General features: G+C 24.8%; 6 protein-coding genes across 6 annotated transcripts; 3 read left to right on the top strand and 3 right to left on the bottom strand.

Moving 5' to 3' along the window:
- Positions 1-1,155: 1,155 nt before the first annotated feature.
- PY17X_1139700 (uncharacterized protein) lies at positions 1,156-1,737 on the bottom strand (the record flags this gene model as incomplete). The annotated part of the gene is made up of 1 exon (XM_723004.2): positions 1,156-1,737. The coding sequence occupies one exon, from the start codon at positions 1,735-1,737 to the stop codon at positions 1,156-1,158; it is 582 nt and encodes a 193-aa protein (XP_728097.2).
- Positions 1,738-3,266: 1,529 nt separating this feature from the next.
- On the top strand, positions 3,267-4,694 carry PY17X_1139600 (uncharacterized protein; the record flags this gene model as incomplete). The annotated part of the gene is made up of 1 exon (XM_720692.2): positions 3,267-4,694. One exon carries the CDS (start codon positions 3,267-3,269, stop codon positions 4,692-4,694), a length of 1,428 nt encoding a protein of 475 aa, XP_725785.2.
- Positions 4,695-6,642: 1,948 nt separating this feature from the next.
- On the top strand, positions 6,643-8,250 carry PY17X_1139500 (14-3-3 protein, putative; the record flags this gene model as incomplete). Its single annotated transcript, XM_022956595.1, has 7 exons — positions 6,643-6,736; positions 6,842-6,912; positions 7,125-7,328; positions 7,491-7,683; positions 7,776-7,869; positions 8,000-8,073; positions 8,159-8,250. 7 exons carry the CDS (start codon positions 6,643-6,645, stop codon positions 8,248-8,250), a joined length of 822 nt encoding a protein of 273 aa, XP_022812473.1.
- Positions 8,251-9,071: 821 nt separating this feature from the next.
- On the bottom strand, positions 9,072-9,668 carry PY17X_1139400 (cytochrome c oxidase subunit ApiCOX24, putative; the record flags this gene model as incomplete). Its single annotated transcript, XM_722311.1, has 1 exon — positions 9,072-9,668. The coding sequence occupies one exon, from the start codon at positions 9,666-9,668 to the stop codon at positions 9,072-9,074; it is 597 nt and encodes a 198-aa protein (XP_727404.1).
- A 3,008-nt stretch (positions 9,669-12,676) lies between these two features.
- On the top strand, positions 12,677-13,501 carry PY17X_1139300 (proliferating cell nuclear antigen 1, putative; the record flags this gene model as incomplete). The annotated part of the gene is made up of 1 exon (XM_724466.1): positions 12,677-13,501. The coding sequence occupies one exon, from the start codon at positions 12,677-12,679 to the stop codon at positions 13,499-13,501; it is 825 nt and encodes a 274-aa protein (XP_729559.1).
- A 693-nt stretch (positions 13,502-14,194) lies between these two features.
- Positions 14,195-22,315, bottom strand: PY17X_1139200 (glideosome-associated connector, putative; the record flags this gene model as incomplete). The annotated part of the gene is made up of 2 exons (XM_022956593.1): positions 14,195-21,996; positions 22,300-22,315. 2 exons carry the CDS (start codon positions 22,313-22,315, stop codon positions 14,195-14,197), a joined length of 7,818 nt encoding a protein of 2,605 aa, XP_022812472.1.
- Between the last annotated feature and the right edge of the window lie 852 nt (positions 22,316-23,167).

Here is a 23,167-nt window from a genome sequence, read left to right as displayed (position 1 = left end):
TTTTTTTTTTTTCATTTTTTTAAGTTAAAAAATTTCAAATATTAAAAAGAAAACAATGATAATATAGCACAATTTTACTTTCATTTTTTTAAAACAAATTTTATATTAAATTTACTTTAAAGGTACTATAAAAAAACACCAAATGAAAATAAAAAAATTTATAATATAGATTCAGGGATATATTATTGTATAAGCTTTTAAATTTGTTATAAATATCTAGCATAAATTCAGCAATAATAATATATATTATATTTGCCTTCAATTACAAGAAACGAAAAAAATACAATATTTTCTACATGAAAAATAATAGACAATAATATAATATTTTTAAAACCTTTGCACACAGATATTTTCCTATATATTAAACCACAATTCATATATGAATTTTTATCATTTTTTTGTTGTTGAAAGCAACATATTTTGAACAATAATGATGTTAGGAAAGTATTATATTAAATTCTCCTTAGAATGTATATTTTTCATTTTTATCTCACATAATGGCATTTAAAAACAATGCAATATAGCAGGAAATAGAATCAAAAAAAATATATTTTTAAAAGTGAGAATAGCAATAAACAAAATGCATATAAATAAAACTCAAATGGTGAATGTTTTTAATCAAATTTCTATAAAATTCATAAATTTCCCATAAATAATGCAATTTCTAATTTGAAATAAAATATTTGTGTCAAAAGGGTAATAAATCTGTTGTAGTTGTTTAAAATGTATACATATAAATAATAGTTTTATAAATTGAGGAATATACTAAGAAACATTATAAAAAATGCATACATAAATATATGCATGTGAACGTATGCAAATATTGCTATCGCTTAAAGCATGATAGTCTTGTAAATTTTATTTAAACAAATGTATGAATATAAAATAATATTATACAAGCATGTATATTTTTTTAGACATATAACAATTTTAACTATGCATATTTCTTCAAAAGAATTATTTTATTTTATAATTTATATGATTAGGTAGCACACCATACTCATATATGGATATTGTTTTGTTACACATACACATGGAGAGGCACAAATACTGGAATCGCACTAATATGGGGAAAAATCATAATAATTCATAGAGTTTTTAAAAATGAATAAAACGAATAAACATTATTTATCTATTCTTATTGTTTTTCTTATTTTATTTCCATACATCAGCATCATCTTCTGGCACCTTAAAGTCACCAAACATTCCAGATGGAGGTGCGTATCCAAAAAATTTCTGAATATTTTGTCTAGTTAACATAAGTATTAGGGTATAAATAAAAGTCGATGAACAATGGTATATATTTTTTCCTTGCAACCCGGTTTGTGTTATTAAAGTGAAAGGGAAAATTGGTCTAAATGGTAAAATTGCTATAGTTAATCCTTCAAATAAACTAAACAATAAAGGCATTATAGATAAAAAAATTAAACCTGTTATTATATTTGATTTTGTTTTTAATGCTGTCATTGCTTTTGTTTTTTCCGTGTATATCTCTTCGGCTGTTACCTTTTTTTTTGCTTTCTTTTTATTATTGTTTACAGATATTTTACTTAATAATCCATCTTCTTTCTCTTTTTGAACTTGCTCATACAATGATTTTAATTCTTCGTTTAAGGTTATAAACTTCTCATTTCTGTATACAAATATCCAACTTAAAAATTCGGAAAAAATGCCACAAGCGACTGCTATCCCTATTACTATGAAAATGTCTGTTTTGTTAATAATAATATCATCCATATTTTTCCAAAAAAAAATGAGGAAAAAGAAAATTAATTAAATATTATCTCTTGCTTGAATAAGCTCATGGATATACAACTTATAACGTATTGTGTACAATTAAACACGCCTTTGTTATTAATTTTGATTCTTTGCTTTATTGCAGTTTTATATATTCTTATACGTTTTTCATTCGTGCATAGCAAAAATCAATTTTTAAAGCTCGATCGTCTTTAATTTATGATGATATTGTTTTATATGCATATGTAAGCTGTATATATATGCTTAAATGTTGGTATGTACAGACAAAAATAGGAAAATTGTTTCATCAAAAATTTTCCAATTTTTTTAATTTATTTTACTTTTTTCAAAAAAATATGCATATATATATATATATACAATTTAGTCAATTAATGTTTATACAATTATTTTGCATATATACATACACGGACTTATGTTTGTGATATTCATCATATAAAATATCTTATATAGTTGGAAATGCTAGATTCTTTGTAAAGTTAAAAATAATCAATTATATCATGAAGTATTCTGCGCTAATTCAAAAAAAAGTATTTTTAAATTATGTAAAACATATTTTTTTTTTGAAAATTAATAAAATATTTATCTTTTGAAATTCCATTAACACAATCTCACATATAATATATTTATGCATTTAGTATTATCCCGCGATATTTTCACTATGCATTATTTTAAAAATATAAATAAAGGAAAAAATATTAAAAAGTTAGCACTATGTAACATTAATTTTTTATGTCCGCATTTTAAATCACACTAGTTATATGGTCCTATTATTTACATATAAAACAGCTTTTACGCATTAAAAAAGGACGCGAAATAATATATAAGCTAATATTATAACTATGAATAAAAAATAAAAAGCTATGTTATATTTAAAAAAAAATTCAAATATTTAATAGAAATATGTGAATATGTTTTATTCCAATCATTTTTTTTAAAGGGAAAATAGGCACTCGAATATTATAATATACTATGTATATATAATAATGGAAGTATAATAAAATTTAAATAACTATATAATTTAAAAATATAATGGTACCCCTATAATATTAAAAAAATATATATATACCTCTGTAGAAAAAGCATGTTCAATGTATAAAAAAACATATTTCTGTAAATGGAATAATATGAATAATGTTTTTGTATTATGTTTATAGGGGATGAGATAAATTATACATTCATAAGTACATATATATATATAGTTTTATTATTAAAAAACATATAAGATTTTCTTAAATAATATATATATATATATAACAGGGCTCGTATCCACAATAATATTTATTATATAACAGTGTTGAAGTCTTCTTTTGAGCAACCATATGCCAACTGCAAATTTACACGTTATACAATTGTGGAAGAATAGCGTCCATTTTCATTGTCTTTCTTTTCGCTCCTAGAAAGAAATATATATACATACGTGTATGTATTAGTGCTCAATAAAAAGTCTGATTACAAATAATTTAATTAAAAAAACAATCTTAGTTATCCATTGAGATATTTACGTCAAAATGAAACTTGAAGAAGTGAAGGACATTCAAAAAATAGAAAGGATTGGGGCACACTCCCATATTAGAGGGTTGGGTTTGAATGATTGTTTAGACGCTCGTTATTGTTCTGAGGGTATGATAGGACAAATGAGCGCGCGTAAAGCTGCGGGTATTGTTTTGCGAATGATTAAAGAGGGAAGAATCAGTGGAAGAGCAATTTTATTAGCAGGCCAGCCAGGCACAGGTAAAACTGCTATTGCTATGGGTATTGCAAAGGCATTAGGAGAAGATACCCCCTTTACCCATATTTCTGGGTCAGAGGTTTATTCTTTAGAAATGAGCAAAACAGAAGCTTTGACTCAAGCTTTTAGAAGATCTATTGGTGTTAGAGTAAAAGAAGAATCAGAAGTAATTGAAGGAGAAGTAGTAGAAATTGAAATAGAGCGTTTTCAGGAAAAAGATGCTACTACTAATAATAAAAAAGTCGGGAAAATGATACTTAAAACTACAGAAATGGAAACACTATATGATTTAGGAAATAAAATGATAGAAGCATTACAAAAAGAAAATATTACTGCAGGGGATGTTATTTGTATTGACAAAGGTACAGGAAAAATTACGAAAATTGGTAAATCTTTTGCTAGATCAAAAGATTATGATGCTATGGACCCCAATACGCATTTTGTTCAATGCCCAGAAGGGGAATTGCAAAAAAGAAAAGAAGTCGTTCATACAGTTACATTGCACGATATTGATGCTATAAATAGTAGAACCCAAGGATTTTTAGCATTGTTTTCAGGAGATACTGGAGAAATAAAAAATGAAATAAGAGAGCACATTGATATGAAAATTAATGAATGGCAGGAAGATGAAAAAGCAGAAATAGTACCTGGAGTTTTATTTATTGATGAAGTACATATGTTAGATATAGAATGTTTTTCATATTTAAATAGAGCTTTAGAAAGTGAGCAATCTCCTATTGTTATTATGGCAACAAATAGAGGTATTACTCATATAAGAGGAACTGATTATAAAGCTCCTCATGGTATCCCATTAGATTTATTAGATAGAACGCTTATTATACCTACATATCCATATAAGCATGAAGATATAAGGAAAATACTAGAACAACGTGCAGAAGAAGAAGATGTAGAAATCGATGAATTTGCTAAAGAGCTTTTATGTAAAATAGCATCTGAATCGTCTTTAAGATATTCATTACATCTAATTACATTAGCAAATTTAGTTGCAAAAAAACGGAAAGCAACGGAAGTCACTGTACAAGATGTTAGAAGAGTTTACAATTTATTTATTGATGTCAAAAGAAGCACACAATATCTTATTGAATATCAAAATGAGTTCATGTTTTCAGAATTACCAAAAGATGATGAAAGTGTTAAAGATCAAGAATCCGTTGACGAAAAAAGAGAAAACCAAGAAAAGAAGTGATATAATACTTCATCAAAAACATAAACATGTATAGAAAAATAAGCATTAATATCATCAAATTTGATTTAAAAAATACATATTATAAACTCCTATGTGTCAAATAGCACACAATTTATAATATCATCTTTATCGATTATGATATATAAATACAGGAGTTTTCGTTAAATAATTATACTAGCACGCAAGAATCTATACTTTCTTTACAATATATGCATTTAGCATATAATAATTGTCTCGATTGAAAAACATATATTGTACGATATGTTGTCAATCATGTCATCTTTAAATTGTCATTTTAATTCATATAATATATATTATTTGCTATGAGTATATTTTTTATAATATAATTTAATTAGTAAATAATATTTTAATATTATTTTTTCATTTTATTTTTTCATTTTATTTTTTCTCATTTTTGTTTGCCTTTTTTATTTCATTCGCACTATACAATAAGACAAATTGTTGACAAAGGCAATGCTAATGAAAATATGTCACATTATATTTATAGACTATTCATATATTGCTTTTTCTGTATATCCATAGTGCAAATAAATAAAATTTTCTATAATTTTTTTCACCCCCTTCGACATTGTCATAATTCTCCACAACTTGTATATATTTGTTCAAATATAACTAACATTTTATCAGTTATGTTTTCAAATTATGATTAACTTTTTACAGTTTCAATTAACAAAATAAGTATATGCTTAATTTTTGGATAAATCTTCTACAAGAATAAAAAGCTCAAAAGAAAGAGTAATATATTATAATATATACTATTATAATACAAGTATTAAATAAGTGGGAATGTAAAATTAGACATTTAGGAAATACATATAAATTAAATCAATATAAAAATATATTCTTTTCTTTTTTCAATAATGATTTTTTAAAAGTTTTTAGTACTTATAAAAATACAAAATAATATAAATCTATATTTTTGAATTCCTATATTTACATACTTTTCTTATAATGTAAAATATATTTTTTCCCATTTTACAAAAATTTATTTTTGTAATTTTATTGTTTATATCCTTTTTGTAATAAATACAAAATTAATTATATAAAAAAATATTCCGTGATATTAAACCAATAAAATGTTATTATTATTTTATTATATATATCGTGAGGTAAATCACTTAATTATTTTATATATTTCTTTTAAAATAGTCCTTGCTATTCATTTGTTATTTTAGTCTAATTATTTTATTATAACTAGCTATTTTTCAATAAAATTATTTAAAAAAAAAATTACCAGCTAGCTAAATACACACCACCAAAAAAAATAATGATTTCACCGTTTTTTTTTATTTTATAGAATAAATTTGTTGTTATTTATTATGTTGCTTTTTTAATATTGAATTTTTTTATAAATTTTTAAAAATAGTACTTATTAAAATTAACAAAGGATACTACATGTTATTTCTGTGAATTTACATTAACAAATACATATATATGGAGACCTTATTCTTACAACATATTTGTCTACACAAAATTTATATTTATTATTTTTCCACAAAAGACAATAAATATTTTTTAAAATATTTGTACACATTTATATGCTTGTGAAAAAATAAATAAATTCTTTCACGTAAAATTTTTTTTTTTTATGTTATATATTTTTTTTGCATTCATCATTATAGAATATTTTATTATTTCTGTATAAAATTTTCTTCATAATTTGTTTTTTCCTCTGTAACATTTTTTACGAAATATTTTTATTTTAATTAATTTTTATTATTAAAAAGACATTTATTCTATTAAATAATTCGCTTAATACTTTTTAATATGACTATTTTATTTAATTATTTTCAAGTAAATTAAAAAAATACAAATATTTAAAGTACAAGCTCAGTACCATTTAATGAAAAAAAGTAAATGCTAAAAATAGGTAATTAAAGACAACAAAAAATGTGTATATAAACAATATCATTTCAAAACAGAAATAATGAAGTCAATTAACGATAATGACATCATAATTTCTAACAAGGACGAATTTATATATTACCTAAAAATATTAAACCAAATTGGATTTTACGACGGTAAAAAAAATGCTTATGCATATATACTACACACATATTTTATTTTACCTGTGCCATATTCAGCGATTAAATTATAAACTTATTTATTTCTACACTTGAATACAGAAATTATTTCATTAATCAAATCAGTTAATGTGGAAAATTATAATTTAAATTATGCAGAGTCTATATTAATGGTTAGCAATCATACATATTTGTTGTTTCTTAAAATATTCATAGATTATAAAATTGAACTGCAAAATAAATGACACATACACTCATATGAAAATTTATTTTTATATATACATTAGTAGCCATATCCGTTAAATAATAATGCCGTAATAAACATTTTTCAAATGTTACTAAATTGTTTTTATATTAATTTGTTTCGTTGTTTTAATTTTATTAGGGTACTTCATTCAAAAATGCTTTAAATGTTAAGAGAAAGGAAAAAACAACTCTTGAAAACGTAATAAAAAATGAAGAATCCAGTGAAGAAGAAAAAAAATGTGCCGAATTGCTTAAATTAAAGATAAATAAAGATATAAGAACAATTGAAAGAGACGCATATTTTATCATTAAAGCAAAATGTATTCCTAAAACAGTAGATGAAGTAAATTTATTTTTTATTCACATTTATGCATTATCATTTATATTCCATAAATATGTAAAAGTAAACATAAAGCATGTTGTACACTTATTGAACATAATTAAAAAATATATATATGTTATACACCTGTTGTATAATTTTTAATTTCATTTTTTCAATGTGTAGAAAATATTAATGTTCTATTGGCACTTACTTGGAGATATAATGAGATATTGTACTGATACCTTTAGAATTGAAGACAAAAAGAGAATACAAGAAAGAAGCTTGCAAGCATATTCATATTCCCTAAAATATGCTAACAAAATGAATCTACCTCCTTCCAATCCACGATTATTAGAACTTTTAGTTAGCTTAACAGGTTAATATATAAAACATAGACATATAAGAATATTATATGAAATTAAGCATTATGAAATATTATTATTTACATTTTTTTGAATTTCTTCCTAGTACTACATAAAGATATGGATACCCAAACAAATGATCCCATAGAAATGGCTGCCCAAGCTTTTAGAGATGCAATTCAAAATATGCATCTTTTAGAGTAATATATATTAAATTGTTTATAATACAAAATGTTTTAAAAAATACTTCCTATGTGAGCTTCTTTATTTTTATACAATCTTATATTAAGTGCCAATACATATATATATTTGTTTATTGTTCATCTTTAGGAGCGATGAAGAATGCTCAAAGACAATTGCCATATTAGGAATACTAAGAGACAACATAAACAAGTGGTGTAAACGTAAGTTCCGTAAAATATATTAGTTCTTATATATATTTGCAATATTACAATCAAATAATCAGTTGCTTGGTATTATTTTTTTTAGTTAGCAAAAGAAAAAACGTAAATGCTTTATTTGAAATTAAGGGAGAATATTCTAACAAATATGAAGACATTGTAAATAGCATTAACACATAAGTTTTAAATAATACAGAGAATATATCATAATCCCCAGAAAAGGGCATATATATACTGTAGATCCATATGAAATTATTTTTATAGCCTTTATATTATTTCGCTCGGATTTCTACTAATATATTTTTATCATAACAATTTATGTCCAATTCTGTTTTTTATTTTAAATATTGATTGTAATAACAAATTCCAAAAGACAGTTTCGTTTTAATTATTTTTTATGTTTAATATGGAAGGCACATTTTTTAAAGCATTTATAGCTATAATTGTTAACATTATTTGCTGTATATGCATGCTGAAAATATTAATTTTCATCGTTTATATTTACACTGTAATATTTTTTAATGTCTTTAGTCGTTGAAAAATATAAAATTTGCATAATAATATTAATAAAACGAAAAAAAACAAATAATAATAATAACACGATGGCTCAACATAAAAAACAGTTATTTAAAATTAAGTTCATACATAAATGTACATATTAAATAAATGTTTTTTTAATTAAATAAATATAAAGCCTATGCTTTCCAGTCAGCAACATATATGTTATTGGTTCATAGTACACACATGTGCCCGATTTAATATTTTGTTTTCTCTTATTTTTGATATATTTATATTATTTATACCTACGTACTTATAAAGTATGCCTAAAATTTTAAATGCATTATTTTAAACATCCGCACCAATTTTTAATATACATATAAAAAATATATATAAAATATATAGCATAAAATGGATTTCCATGAAAAAAATACATATATAAATATTATATTTTTACAGAATTTTACAAAAAAAATTAATTATTATTGTTCTTGAATATATGGTTATTCTTTGTTTCTATACTCGGGAGGTATCCAATCAATAGGATTGACATCTGCATTTCTATATCTAGCTGCTCTTCTAGCTTCAAGATATTGTGAAAAGGCATGATGGTCTATTTCTCCACCATAATAATGCCAATAAAAATGCTTGTAATATTCCTCAGGATCTATAGTAACTTCCAAAGGTTCAAATTTTTGCAAATACATAGTAAATGCAAATATTGGTAAAACCGTTGCTACTAATGAGCCAACTAAAAGAAACAAAAATTGGAATTGACCCCACCCCGCTTTAAATAATTGCATATATGTAAAATGCTTCTTATAATCTTTATTATTATAATAAGTAACTAATTCATCTAGTGTCATGGAATGAATAGATGGACCACTCCAATTCCCATGTTGATATCCTGTTTCTTTTTTTGTTCGTGTTTTAAACATATTGATCCATGGGTAGTCATGAACTTTTCTTGGGTCTAAGCCATTATAAATTCTTGGGGCCTTTCCCGCATGCGGGACTTTAAACATTTCAGATGTTGGGTAATATGATTGTAATGTTGCATTTGTGAACAAATATTTTATTTTACTTCGTGATATCACCATCGTATTTATAACATATTTACATATATAATATTATTGTGCCTTAATTTTGATTATCGTGAAAATATTTTTTGTTTTTTAAAAACATTTGAAAATAATATATATATTTTTTTTTTTTAGCTAATCTGCATATTTTCAAATATTTTTATATACAAATTTATTCTTTTATATAACATTTATTACTAAATAAATGATAATTATATACTTATTTTAATTTTCCGTTAATTGTTTCATATTTTATCATTTTTTTCTTTACACACAATATTATTTATCGAACTAAATAATGTTAGCAAAAAAAAAAAAAAAAACATATATATATTTTTTTTTATGCATATATATATCAGTTATAGGACTAAAATTTTACACTTAATTAAATTAACAAAAAATATAATAATAAAATAAATCAATGATTATACATGTCAAATATCCAAAGGGTAAAAATATTACGTAATTATGATTTTAATATTTTGGTATTCATTGCGTTTTTACTTTGTTCTTATTATTTTTACTTAGTGTTTTACTTTTTTTTATTATAATATTATGTTTTTTTTGCGGTAACATATTTTTTAGTGTTCCTTTTTTTTCTTTATATTTTCCCTCTTACATATATAATTTTTTGGCCTTATTATATAAATATATTTAACAATAATAAAATATTATTACAGTTAACCTTGTATAATTTTTCTTTTTAATAAAAGATACAAATGCACCCATAATTCTGAAAAGGAACAATTATTTTAGCTAATAAAAATGAATTATATATATACAATAAACACACATAAAATATGGTTACGTTTTAATAAAAAATGAGAGTTACAACACACACCACATTATACCATTTGACCATTTGAAAAGTGTTTAACTTTTCATCTTAATCTAATATTTTATATTGTTTTTTATTTTGAAAATTTATTAAATGGGGAAGTATTTTAATATTTTCAAACGTATTTGTTTATTATATATTTAAAGCAATTTTTTCAAAGGTAGTTGCAATTATTTAAAACAAAAAAGCAGAAGGAAAACAAATAATTATATTATCCATTTATTTATAAAATAAATGAACTGTCAACAATAGGGCATTTAAATTCTCAGTTGTATTCATTTTTTTAGTATTATTAAAATTATGTATACTTATATTACTATTTTTCTACTTTCTTATATTTAATCATAATTCCCACTTGTATGCTAATTGAGTCACATCATTATTATGTATTCATGAGACAACATAGGAGACTTTTAAATTACATGAACAAACTTTACAAACACACACACCAATATGCACATTGTATTATATTAATAAGTCAAGGAGCATATGTGATTGCCTTTTTCTTCAATTCAAATGTAAATAAAAAAATACTAATGTTTTTCAAATTGATGAGAAAAATGAAAAAAAAGTTATGCATTTTTTGAATATAGGGCACAACATCGCAATTAACTCGGTCTTAAGAACACACACATGTGTATATATTTATATAATTACTACGATCGTAGTTTTCAAATCATATTTTATTCTTTCTTTTGTTGAATAATGATGTGACGAATTATATATGCGAATATCCATGCGTAGTAACATACACTTTTTTAATTTACACTTTGCTGTGTTTCATATTTTTATAAAATGATTACAATGGGTAAAAGGAAAAATCCATGAATATAGAAACGAGAAGATTAATCATATGTACATAGTCATTTGTTTATTTAATTTTTTTAAGAAGTAATTTTCTGTTATGCTTCAAAGTGATTGTTTTACAAATATAAGGAGCTTAACAAAATGGAAAAAGAATTTTATAAACATGTTCTCTTATCTTTTTGGTGATTTAGTGAAAATGTGTTTTATTTTTTACTTTTCAAAAAATATAAATAAATACATAAAAGGATTACAATGTAATCGAGTAATACCCTTTATAAATGATCCTAAAACAATTAAACACATTTATAAACACATACACATATTATATACACAAATCTGAAAAATAAAATAAATATAGTGCTATTTAGCATGACAAATACATTATATAATTACTATTTTTTAATTTTGTTAATTTTTCTTATATACATTTGAAATAGCCTATACTAAAATAATAACATTGAGAAGAGAAAATAACAGAAAAAATATAAACACTAAAGGGATAAGCATAAATAAGTACACTATTACTCGTAAATATTATGTGCACATAGCATCTATGCATGCTATAAATAAAAATTTCACTAGGCTATTTTAATATACTATTTACGCAAAAATAAATAAAAAGCAATTATAATTATTAAAAGCACATTGCTTTGTCGTTATTTTTTTCATATATTTTCTTCTTTTTTTCTCTTATTCTTTCTCTTTTACGGCATTTTTTTATTCACAATTTTAATTAGGTGTTCTAATATATTTTTGGATGGACTTAAAAATATACACGTAACTATGTTCCCTCAGTGAAATCGTAAATAGATAGTGAAGTGCGTAAAGCATACAAAGGTATAAATAAGTTCACATTATAAAAAATATATAATATTTAGTTACACATTAACATTTTTAATACTCCAAGAAATTAATTTTAAAAAATCGTTTTTTTTCGTTCCCACGGCGATTATGTGATAATTAGAGTCCTATTTTATTCTTGCACATATACTTTCTTTTTATTTTATTTTTTTTTATGCCAAAAAAATCACATAACTTAAATAAATTCATTTATAATAATACGCTAGCCTTTTTAAAAAAAGTTATTACAATATTAAAAGGAGCATAATAAAATTATTTTACACCCTAATAAATTAATATAATATCATATTTAAATAATAAGTAAATAAAATATAATACCAGTTAAAATAAGAGAAAACATACTATTAAAAAATAATACAATAAATAAAACAGTGTAAGCATAAATATATGAAGGGTGTGTTATCGTTAATATAGATACATATACGCTCGTAAGTATATACACTAAATACACGCATTTAATAAAATAAAATTATCGTTAATATTAAAGCTATAGCAATATTAAAATCTACAATAAGCAAAAATGTTGGAGGCAAAATTAAATAACGCATCTATTTTAAAAAAACTATTCGAATGCATCAAGGATTTAGTGAATGATGCAAATATTGATGCTGATGAAAATGGATTAAAATTACAAGCATTAGATGGAAATCATGTATCTTTAGTTAGTTTGCATTTAGTGGATTCTGGCTTTTCTCACTACAGATGTGATCGTGAGAGAGTTTTAGGTGTCAATATCGCTTCACTAAATAAAGTTTTCAAATTGTGTGGTATTAACGAATCTGTAGTTATTTCCAGTAAAGATGATGAAGACAATCTTAATTTTGTATTTGAAAATAATAAAGAAGATAAAGTAACTAACTTTTCATTAAAATTAATGTCCATTGAACTTGATTCATTAAACATTCCAGACTGTGATGAAGGATTTGATGCAGAAGTCGAATTAAGCAGTAAAGAGCTAACTAACATTTTTAGGAACTTATCAGAGTTTTCAGATACTGTATTTATTGAAATAGATTCAAATAGCATTAAATTTACGACAAAGGGTTTAGTAGGAGATGCAGAAGTTGCATTAAAACCAAGAGAATCAACAAGTGAAGATGACGTTGGTGTTACAATTAAATCCAAAAAAAAAATTAAACAATCTTTTGCTATAAAATACTTAAACTTATTTTCCAAATCTTCTATCCTATCTGATGTAGTTATCCTAGGCTTAAGTGACAGTCGACCAATTGAATTTAAATATGAAATAAAAGATACATCACCAGATTCCGATGCTTTAAAAGTTGGATTCATTAAATTTTTCTTAGCTCCTAAAATGGATGATGATATGGATAATAAAGACTAAAATTAGGGCTTGCTATATGGCTCTTATTTTTAGCGAATACCATTATTATAATGTACACATATTTTTTTCTCATTTTTTTTGATTAATTTCATTAAAAAGATAAATTAATGACTATGCCTATATGTACAATTACATTATTTTACTATATATGAATATTTACTAAAAGTGCCTTTTTAGCGTGCCTCAAAACAATGATGTACATGCATGAATATATGTATGTATATCAAATGTAACGAAATCTTCATTTTCATTGATAAAATTTTAAGCTTTTAAAAAAAATAATCGTCAATTTTTTAATCGCAATTATACCATCAAAATAAGTTCAACTTTGAATATCTGTTATACATATAAGTGTTCTGTCTTTTAGTGAGGTTAAATAATTAAATAAAATGAGAAGAGTATTGTTACACTCTTTTTAAAACGAGGTTTCACTTGTTTGTGAAAGCGGCAAAAATACAAAAGGAAAATAAATGAATAAATAATCACATATATAAAAAGTAACTAAAGTACACAAGCAGCATATGTACACATTGAATTTAAAAAAATTCAACTGTAATCATGCTTTATAAATGTTTTTCATGTTTTCAAAAGAAAAAATACACAAACATATATATACATATGGACGTTTTCGATATGAAGGATAATTTTTCCTTTTGAACGTCATGTGTGTATAAATATTTCTTTTTCATACGATTAATAGTTATAACTAGCAGCATCACGCCAAAGAATTAATAGATCGGCGAATGCATCTCTTTCTTTGTTTGATTTTGTTTTAATTGGTAACTCTAGGCCCTCTGGAAAATCTTCAGTAGGGGGTCCATAAACGCATAATACAACTTTTGAATTGACTTTTCTAGGCTCATATTTATTAGCCGCTTTTAACAAAGGATGTACTAATCCTTTGGATATATTTTTAATACGTACTACCGATATTTTAAATATACGATCTAAATTATCTCCTACTGTCCATTCTAAGGTTCCTAAATCTTGACTAGCTTTCCATTTGAACAATGTTCTTTTATCGCTTTTATGGTATATTTTATATTGACCACCTGTTCTCAACGCTTCTTTAACATTTTGAGGTAAATCGTGAACACCATTAACATATGGATCTTTATCAAATTCTGATAAACTAAAATCAAAAGTTAATATAGTATCTTTAAATGTATCTAAAGGATCTCCATCTGAACCCATTGCTTCTAATGTTTTTTCAATACTTTGTACAATTTGCTTATGATCTTTTTTATTTTGGATTTTAGATATAGATGATTTAAATAATTTTACAATATCTCTCGTAATTGTCATATCGTATATTTCTGCAGAATTTATCGCAATGTTATCTATACATATAGCCAACAATTGCATAATTACCATATCACCACCAAAATGATTTAAATTGTTTTTAGCCAGAATATCAAAACCAGATGCAGTCATAGAAATAATACCTAATCTATGATATGCAAAATAAGCTAATAAACCAAGAGATACTTTTTGTAATCTCAATTGTTTTTGATGATTCTCATCATTTGAACATGTTAAAACAGATTGTAATATTACATCTATCATTTCTTTATCCATACTTATATTATACCATCCTCCTAATCTAGCATTGAATAATTCTTCGTCTTCTTCAGAATATTCATTAACTACACCTTCGACATTTTTTGTATAATATAATACACATAATAATATACGTAATGCTTCTAAAACTACAATTGACTTTTTAACAGATTTAGATATCAAATTTGCTATAGTAGGTATTCCACCACAATTACAAAATTCATATGCTAGCTCTTCTGATTGTATTAAACGTCGTGTACATCTTAATGATGATACTACTAATTCTGTTATTTCAAATTCTTCTGTTTCTGCTTCCATACAACTAATTAATATACTAAATGCATCTGCTTTAATTAATAATGGTAAACTTGATTCTATTTTACATTGATTACTCAATAAATGAATAGCTAATGTTAATAAACTAACATCATAATCATATAATTGTATTGCATTAATTGTTGTTTCGATACCACCATTTTCTGCAAATGCTTTTGCATTTTCATTAAGTCGGCATAAAGAACATAATATATCTAATAAGAAAAATATGACTTTTGAATTTTCTCTATTTTGTTTTAATACATTTAATACAGGTATTAAAGTAACTCCGAATTTTCTCATATTTAATTCTTCATTTTCCATAACTAAATTAGATAATGTACGTAAACCTGTTTCTAATTCTGCATCTGGAAATGATTCATTTAATTTGTTAAGCCATGATTGATAAGAAACTTCTATTTGTGTATCTAAAAATTGTTTTATATTTGCAGTATATAAAGATAAATTAGATATCGCTTTAAATATACTTTCAATACATCTAACAGCATTCTTATTATCACTACCATCATAACTTCTTAGACATTCTACTAATTCTCCTGGTGCACCATTACCACCATATGTCTTCTTCATTTCTTCATTTCGAAATAATATATTACAAAGTAAAACAGACCCACCATTTACTACATCGAAATTCGATCTATATTCTTTTAAAATTCTAACATTAATATCTGGACCCTTTAAAGAAGAAAATATACTGCTATTTGCTTTATGATCAATACACATATTAGCTAATGCCAAACAACAATTTGTTATAGTTGGTTCCATACCTTCTACATTTATATATCTTAATAATAAAGAAACACATGCATGAATACCCTTTAATTCTCCAATTTGTGTTTTTATTTCTTTAACTATAGCTAAACTTCCAATTAAAAATAAGACATCTGGATATAATATTTTGTCCGTTTCTAAACTATTTATAATATTAATTAATCTAACTAATATATTTGCATCTAATAATGTTTGAACATGGAAATCAGATACTATTTTTCTCATAGCACGAAAAACATGACGTAGTAATAAAACGGAAAAATAACCCTGATCATATTGATTCCATATTTCAATTAAATGGCGAACAGCATTAGTATTGTTATATATATTTCTATTATGGGCAGTTCTATCAATTAATAATACACGATTTATTAAGAAATCTTCTTTTTCTGCTTTTTCTAATGTATTATTTGCAGCCAAATCTCCAACAGATGTACTTATTACATTAGGATAATCTTTTATATCAGCAATCACTCGTTGTAGACCTAAAGGATCTTTTGTAAAGGCACATAAAGAGCGGCATGCATAATGTTTTACATGTTCTTCGGGTTGTTTAACAAGAGAATGGAATGCACTAATATGAAATTCTTTTTTAATTAATTCTTGAACATTATCTTGATTTTCACATAATAGTTCTATTGACATAAAACCATATGAATTATCTACTCCTCTTTCTGTAGTATGTGATAAGTTATCCTTGTTATATATTCTTAATCTGTCTAAAAGAAAATTTATGTCATCATTTATTGAAGGTTCGTCAAGAACACTTATTGACATTTCTTTATTTTTATATTCTGTAAATGTATCAAATACATCTTTACATGTTTTCTCTTTTGGTTTGTCATCTTCTATAGCATTGAGTATATTAGTTATTCTTAATTTTGTATTATTAACAAAATCATCACCTAGTTCTCCTCTATTTTTTTCAACCGATTCTTCTAATTCACTTAATATTTTATACAATTCATTGTTTGTAGATAATTGTCTTCCAATACCTTCATTTTGTACTAATTTTTCTAACATTTGTAAAAATGCATCTGCTATATTTTTATTATTCAATATATCGTGATAATCATTTTTTAAAATAGATGGTAATAATGATACTAATAATTTAGAAGCTGCAAATGGGTCACATGCAGATATTTCAGATATTGCTTCTAAAATTGCTAATTTCACTTCTTCATTCTGTTCATATTCGATTAGTTTTTCTAAATTATTTATTGCTTCTAATTTGTTTGCTTGTCGGACATGTGCAAATAATCCAGTAGATGCAGCATCTTTTAATAAGTTAGCATATGCTTTTATGATGTTTGTTCTATCTTGTTCGGGATAATTAGATAAATGCTCTTCAGATACTAAGCTACTAATTTTTTTTAATGCGTCAGATGCTATTTTTTCATCTAATAAATTAGATAATATCATTTTGTCGATTAAACTTATAAATTCTAATATTCTATCTTTACTTGAACCAACATTTACTAATAACTCACATGATTCAACTATACGAGGAACATCCATATCGTTAATATATCCAGATGTATTTGCTGTGTCTGCTAATGCTCCCATTAATCTAGTACCAGCTATAAATACAGCATCATTTGACTTATTAATATTCATAATAGATAATGTCTGGTCTACTATATTTCCTTTGGAACCATTCCATTTCATATGCATCAATTTAGAGCCTTCTTCATCAGAAGCTATTTGTTCTAATAATTCAAAAACACTTTGTACAACAGATGGCTTATTTTTATTGTCTTCTAATATTTGGTAGGTACTAACTAATATCGGGGATAAATTATCTGTTATCAATTGTTTTGTATATGGATTAAGATAACACCCTGATAATACTGAATAAATAGGTGCTACTGTTTTATCATGTTTTAATCCTACTTTATTAGTAATCATATCTGTATATTGATTTAATATTCCAGCAGATGCAACAGCCCATGCACCTAGTTGATCTTCAAAATCATATTTTACACGATCTACTAATCTTTTATTAACTAATGCAATATTTGTTTGTAATGAAACATTTTCTAAATTAGAACCCACATACGCATTTAATTTCTGTAATGTAGCATCTGTATATTGTAACGCATCTAGAGGGTTTTCTAATGGAGCTCTTAAAAACAATTCTAATTTTCCAGACAAATTATCAATTTTTTGAACTGCATCAGCATCACTATCTTTAACGCTTAATATCATTTTCATTAATTTCTTTACTTGTTCATCTGCACCCATATATGAAAACAATATACCACCCAATCTGGATATTTCTTCATTTTTACCATGTATCATAGTAACATCAGAAATTATATCAATAGCACCTAATTCTTTAAATTGAGGCTTATCGTTATTATTGCACAATTTAACTAATACTGACATTATTTCTTGTGCAGTTGATTCATCATTTTTATTCTTTCCTAAGCATTCTATTAATATTTTCATAGCCGAATATTTATCGATTTTCATCTTTTCTTCAATAGTAACATGCTCTGCTATAGTTGCTAAGCATTTCGAACTGTCTTGGATTATTGGTAAGTCCATTTGATATTCTCCCATTATTTTAAATAAGTTATCAACAATTGGTGTTTTGGTAGATATGTTAACAGAGATTTCTTCTTTTTCTATTTTTAATAATTCATATAAAGCCTTTATTGCATTTTTTCTAGAATCCTTATTTTTTTCTGAATTTCCAATTAAATTTACAATCACAGAAATAAGCTTATCGTATTCAGGATGTGTAATTAGTTGGTTTATACGTTTATTAGTTGTACATATACACGCTAAACAACTAAATGTACTTTTTATTACAGTATCGGATTCTGAAAAATGATTTATTCCAGTACACAGTTTTTCTATTAATCCTAAATCAATTGCTATATCAGTATTTATTATATCATGTTTTAATAATAAACTTAAAGATTCTAAAATATTCGCAACTGCTTCTTCTGTATATTCATCTCCAGGTAGTTTTAAAAGATTATATAAGTGCATTAAAGACGAAGCCATATTGCTTTTTGTTAAATGAACAATACCAATTCTTGATTGAGATACATTACTGCACACATGAGCAACCTCTGATATAGTAGCATCATATAAACTTCTACCAGTAATACTATAATCTTTTGCATTATTATTTTTATAAGAATCTGGGTTGTTTTTTAACCATTCAACAATATTGTTAAGGGTTTGTCCTATATTACAACGAGCAGATATTTTACTTGATTCAGCCGTTAATAACAATTCATTTAATGAAACTAAATATTCGTGTAATTGCGGAAGATTATTTGCTTGTATGGACTTGTTACACAATCTTAATAATTCTTCTATTTCTCGTGTTAATGTGTCTAATGGCATTAAAACAGCTAATAATGGTGCACATGTTGTTTTTAATTTCGTGTTTTTTACATGTGTTCTTAATGCATTTTGTAATGGGATTAATGTATTAGCTTTTTTTATGGCATCTAGCGAATCACTATTAATTTTTAGCATATTTGCTAAAACACTAAAACCAATTATTTGTACATCAACATACATAGGAACTTTATGAATATATGTAACAATTTGTTTTACATACCCTTTATTAACTAAAACTTCTGCACATATCATATTACTACTTAATAAGATGTTATTTATAGCTGATAATAAATTTGTTTGAGTTAAACGAGATTCAGAATATTTCTTCATCATTTTAAATATACTTTCTAAACTTGATTCAACAATTTCTTTAGTACTAATTTTGTTCACTTCTGTTAAATAATTTATACATTCAGCAGATGTGATTAAAATATTATCATCTGGTCCATCTCCTTCTGCTAATCTTTTTACTTGTGGAACACACATTAATTCAACTATTGATGCTATAACTTCATGTACCTTATTTAATACATTCAACTTTAGTATCTTTATTGTTTTTAAAGCAGCTTTAATTAATTTTGTTTGTTCATTAAATTTTGGGGATTCGATCCACGTCTTCATACCGTTATATATAGAAGAATCGGCTCCTTTGGATTCCAACATCAATTTCAACGATTGTATTCTCGACAAACCTGAAATAGCAGCTAAAGTTTTATAAGCACGATCTGGATTCGATTGAGCTAAATTTATAATTGATTCAAGATTAGAAATATGTCTTTGGCAATCACTTTCAGTAGCTAAATTTTCCATAATTTTTGTACCCTCTTGAATAATAACTTCTTTATTTTCATTTTCTAACATAACTGTTAAAACGGAATCAACTATTTGCGGATTGCTTAAATAAGTTAAAGCATCAGAAGCTGTTAACATTTTATTTAATAATTTCAAACCAGTTTCTGATATAGAGCTATCAGTACTAACTGCAGATAAAGCATTAGCGATACCACTTATACCACCATACTGATTGATTGGTTCTATTGTTTTTATATGATCAGATAATCTAAAATAAACACTGAATACATTAGAAAGATAATCACTGTCTGTTAAATGATACTGGATGCATGTTGATAAGATTTCAATTACTTGATTATTTACCATTTGCTCATGAAATTCATTAATCATAGATGCTGATGCAACACAAGCCATACTTGCTTTTGCTAAGTCTAGTGATTCAACAGAGGCATATAAAATAGGAAATAAAGATGCAAACAATAAATAATTATTTATTTCATTAGCATAATTTGATCGGGATACAAATGGGATTAATGCAATGCAAATAGCACTAACGCAATCTGCATCATTTGGAAAATATGACAATGCAGTACAAAGTGTAGCAATTCCTCCATATTCATATACAACTCCAGCATGTGAAGGGTTATTTGATATTCTTCCAAGCATTCTTGATGCCCCAGCTACTAATCTTGCGATTTTATCAGGATTACTATCATATTGTTGTAGCCCACTATTTATTAATTCTATAAGTACAGGTATACCTCCTGATTCAACAATTTTATCTGTTATTGAAGAAATATATGAAAGAGAACTCAATAATTCTAATGCCGAATCATGCTCTTTAGATCCTTGTTGTTCTTTTTTTAATATATTTAAACAATCAGTTAATTGTTCTGGACCTACAGCTGATTTCATAGTATCACTTCCTTTTGAAACAACTCTTGGATATGCTTTAAATTTATCTAAAATTACAACAGATTTTTCAATTATTGTTGGAACCACATACCCATTTGACAATAAATTTTTAATTACATCAAAAGCCCCTTCAATTATTTCTGCAGTTTCATCATTTATATTCTGAATAGATAAACAATGATCTATTAATTTATGATGAGCATTTTCACCATTTAAAGCCTCCGAACCAGAAGGTGATTTAGATACAACGGATAAAGCTGATATAATTGAGCTTCCCAACTTCGTAGTATATGTATCTGATGTAAACACATTTAATAAAGCAACAGAAAGCTCTCCATCAATCTGAGAACTTATATCTTTCATATTTTGAATAAATAACATACAATTTTTTAGCGTGTCTTGATCCTTTGGAATTGTTTTAATAATTTCTGTTATGGCATTTACTCCACCATCACTCACTAATTTTTTTAATGCCTCATTGTCTTTTTCGGAGCAACAATAGTCAGACATAGCAAACAATACTTTACTTGAGCAATAAAGTATATCATCGTCATCCTTATAATTATTCACTGCTTTATTTATTGAAGGTATTGCATCTCTATTTAACGCATCATATGCGTTTTCTTTATAAGCTTTGGAAGTAGGATTGCAAAAATCAGATAATGATCTTAAACCAAACATTAACATACGTTTGAAGTTTTGGTGCTGTACTATAGAAGATACAGCTGTGCTGACCCCAGGGTCGCACCCCATTCTCACTAAAAATGGAAAATAATATATAAATAAAATTTATCATTTTTTCTGATATATTTCTATATAAGAGTTAAAGTATTTTTCTATCTTTATTATATAAATGCAACATTAATACAATAAATAAATTTATATATTTATATAGGCATATTTATCATCGATATATAGTACTAATTCGATCATAATAAAAATGTGCACATATATATGAACTTTTATTTCAAACTATATTAGTTGCTTCATGATAATTATAAGACAATGTAGAGAAAATATTATACATATAAATTAATTGCATTCATTTTTGTAATTTTTACCTTGAATTCTTGGCATTTCCTCAGATATAAAATAATAACAAATAGTATGTAAATATTGTTATAAAAATGTGTATAAATATTATATATATTTATACAAGGAAAGCAACTATATATAGTGGATTTTATAGGTATCCCTAGTTGCCAAATGAAAAATGTGTGTTTCGGCACGGGCGTTTTATTTGTTTGATTTTTTCTAATCTCTTGAGTGTAAATATAAAGGAAAATAATTTTAATCAATAAGAATCATTATTTAAGAAAATAAGCAATTTGTTATTATAATTTTAATTTTTTTTATCGTATAACACATCAATTGTATTTCATTAAATTGCGCGGCATTAAAGCTAAAAAATTAATTAAATAAGAAAAAAAAGGAATAGATATAATCTTTAATTACCTTTTTTTTGGTGATAATTTTTTAAAAATATTCTTAATAGATAAGTGTGAAAAATAATAAAATAGTAACGTTTTTGTGTAAATATATAAATTCTAGAAACTAAAATAATTCCCTATATAAAAAATGTAACTAAACACCAAGTGTAATAAGGTAAAGGTGTATATTAGTAATATGTAATATGTATTAAGTGTGTTTATGCGCATGCATTAAAATACAATATAAAAATAAATAAAAATAAATGTGACGACATAAATTAAATAATAACTAAATTAAAAGAATTAATATTGCGCATATGGGAATAAATCGAAAAAATAACACAAATAAGAATAAAACAATATGTGTTATTGTAAGATTAAATACTTGCAAACTAATATTTGCGTAAGGTGTAGTATATTTTTTTATTTTTTTAGGGTGTAAGGAATATCTAATAAAAATTTCATCAATACCCTAATTATTTTTTTATTTCTTTTGAGA

This window comes from Plasmodium yoelii (assembly GCF_900002385.2).
Source record: "Plasmodium yoelii strain 17X genome assembly, chromosome: 11".
Classification (NCBI taxonomy): domain Eukaryota; phylum Apicomplexa; class Aconoidasida; order Haemosporida; family Plasmodiidae; genus Plasmodium; species Plasmodium yoelii.
The sequence above is the reverse complement of the archived record's forward strand: the minus strand, read 5'-3'. Positions and strand labels throughout refer to the sequence as shown.